The 2,865-nt window shown below is 36.9% G+C and overlaps 1 protein-coding gene across 1 annotated transcript in view; it reads right to left on the minus strand.

Moving 5' to 3' along the window:
* The window catches only part of LOC106101984 (putative transporter ZK637.1), a 9,411-nt gene that overhangs the window by 1,354 nt on the left and 5,192 nt on the right, over nucleotides 1–2,865 (minus strand). The window contains exons 8-10 of the mRNA XM_013281375.1: nucleotides 1,522–1,630; nucleotides 1,142–1,226; nucleotides 185–301 (exon numbers count right to left, since the gene is read on the minus strand). Of these exons, the coding sequence (XP_013136829.1) occupies nucleotides 185–301; nucleotides 1,142–1,226; nucleotides 1,522–1,630 (311 nt within the window). The remainder of the gene's footprint in view (nucleotides 1–184; nucleotides 302–1,141; nucleotides 1,227–1,521; nucleotides 1,631–2,865) is intronic.

Consider the following 2,865-nt stretch of genomic DNA (forward strand, 5'->3'; position numbering starts at 1 on the left):
TTCCATTTCACGGCTGTCTTCTGTGTGGTCGTGGTATTACACCGGGCGTGCCGGCCCTGCAGTGCTAACATGTTAAAGCGGGCACTACCACTGTTAAAAATTACATGATACTACAAATTATATTTAATTAATTATAATTAATTGACTGATATTACAAACAGAAGCTACAATTTTATTATATATAGATTAGATGTAGATTATTAATGTATACCTGAGCGACGTATGGTGTGATCATGGCGCCGAGACGCGCCACGCCGCTGCATGCGCCCACCGCCGTAGCCCGCAGCGCCGTCGGGTACACCTGCAACCAACATCACATTTATATCTCATCATCAGCATCATCATCGCCATCATCATCATCACCACCATCTTCCTTATCCTACAACCTAAAGCGCAACAGGTTTTTTTCCTTTAAATAACTCTATCATACGTCTCCTCTGTCATCACTCCCTCATGTCACCTTTCACAAAATCTATCCATCTCTTTCTAACACTATCTCTGTGTACCACACTCATAACTAACGTCCTTGTTACATATGATTCATCCCTCAGAACATTATTTATATCTATGTAATGTAATAAATTATATCTATCGCACCAACATGCGTATATCATACTAATATTATAAATGCGAAAGTTTAAATGGATGGATGGATGTTTGTTAGAGTTTATAGTCTAAACGACTGAACGGATTTCGTTGAAATTTGGTATAGATGTAGAGGATAGTTTTGGAAGAACACATAGGCTACCCACTTTTGTTTTTTTTTATTCCATGTGGACGGAGTCGCGGGTAAAAGCTAGTATAACATAAATGCGAAAGTTTAGATGGATGATTGTTCTAGTTTGCAGTCTAAAAGGTTGAACGGATCTCAATGAATGGTATAGATGTAGAGGATAGTTTCGGAAGAACATATAGGCTACTTTTTTTTTTATTCCACGCGGGTGACGGGTGAAAGCTACAGGCTACAAACTCTAATAAACATCCATCAATTCCAACTTTCACATTTATAATACCAACAAGATTATGTTGATTATTTTTGAGTTTTAGGTAATCTTTTTGGATTAGAAATATGACAATATTGTAGTTGAAATTAGGAATTTAAATAGAATTTTACATTATATTAATTTAATAGAAATATTACCTCAGGCGTGTAAACGTATGCGGCCTGGAAGAGTCCGGCAATGATGCCGCGCGCCAAGAACAACATACACGTTAGGAAAGTTCGGCTGAAAAAATAAAAAGATAGCTGTAAGAAAAATTAATAAAAATAAACGCAATGTAAATACAATTAGAGTATATTTTTCTATTATAAAGAGCAAGCGGTCATTGCCGAAATTTACAATTGCAGTTGCATTGCCTAAATCGACGGAGGAAGACGCACATAAAAAGGATATTTCCCCTTCCTCTGCGTCTCCTTCGTCATCACTTTCACTTCTCATCCTATCCTCTAAAGAAATTAATGAAAAGGGAACTAAAAATAGGCTTCCGGAAATATTCAAAAATCAAAGAAAAAATACTTACTTAGTATTGTATATGAGAACGCAGACACAAATCGCAAATATAACGAACTGGGAGGCCATCGTCCGTTTCCGACCGCATTTCTCGATGATGAATATTGTAGCAAAAATACCTGGAATGAGAAAGATTTGCAAATTAAAGCACAAAAATAACATGTTTTAATTATTAAAACAATACAACCACAAGATAAAACGGAATGTTTTGTTTACAAAAAGTTGATTCGTAAATTGAGTCAATATTGAACAAGTACTTAATATATTAAAACTTTCGTGAGATATTATACTGTATAAATTATAACACGGCTAAACTCACGTGATAACATTCGGTGTAGGCACCGACAGTTTCGCACCCGTTGGGGGTCCTTCTTCAGGGCGAGTGATTAATCGGATATACTCGTTATCGCGTCGCGACGGTCACTGCGTGCCCTCGCCCGCATCGCGCGTTTCGACAGGGCGGGGGGAGGGGGGTACACTATTCACTACATGCGTCGGCGAAGACGAGCTCAAAACTGACGTGGTGGTGTTATTATTAACGGGTTCGATACTGTCGGTGTCTACACCGAATATTATCACGAGTTTAGCCGTGATATAATTTATAAAGTACTTAATAATTTTAATTTCATTATTTTTGGAACAAATAGGTGGTAATTATTGATTAATAATGTTTATTTTTCATTTATAACCAACTTTCGGTATCGTCAGTAAGACACTTCAAGCGTGGATTTTTTTATTAATAAAATAGCTGTTGCCCGCGACTTCGTTCACGCAATAAAAAGTAGCCTATAATATGCCCGTCTATGTCAGCTACCGTGCAGTGAAAATCGCGTCTAAATCGGCTCAGCCGTTTCGAAGATTATCCGGAACAAACGGCTTGCGGACAGACAGACAGACAAAAGGTTTTAAATGTGATTTTCGTTATCAGCAACGCAAATACATCATTTTGATATTACAGACACCCTAATTTTATTTCATGTATAGACTAGCTGTTGCTCACGACTACGCCCGCGTGAAATTAAGAAACATAGCCTGTAAGCTACTTTATCAGTGAATAATATATTACTCACTGATAAAGTAGCTTGTTAATTATAAAAGAGTTTTTGAAATCGACTCAGTAGTTTTTGAGTTATTTCAATACATACATAAATACAAATCTTTCCTCTTTATAATATTAGTATAAATGTAGAATAGATAAATTAAAAAACATGGATACATCGCGCCTGTATCCCCTGTTACTTTTAGAAATATCTGCCCTTTATATCTTAAATGCGAAAATTTAGATGGATGGATGGATGGATGTTTGTTAGCGTTTGTAGCCTAAACGGCCTAAACGGCTGAACGGATCTCCATG

The sequence above is a fragment of the Papilio polytes genome, unplaced genomic scaffold (genome assembly GCF_000836215.1).
Source record: "Papilio polytes unplaced genomic scaffold, Ppol_1.0 DF823934.1, whole genome shotgun sequence".
NCBI lineage: Eukaryota > Metazoa > Arthropoda > Insecta > Lepidoptera > Papilionidae > Papilio > Papilio polytes.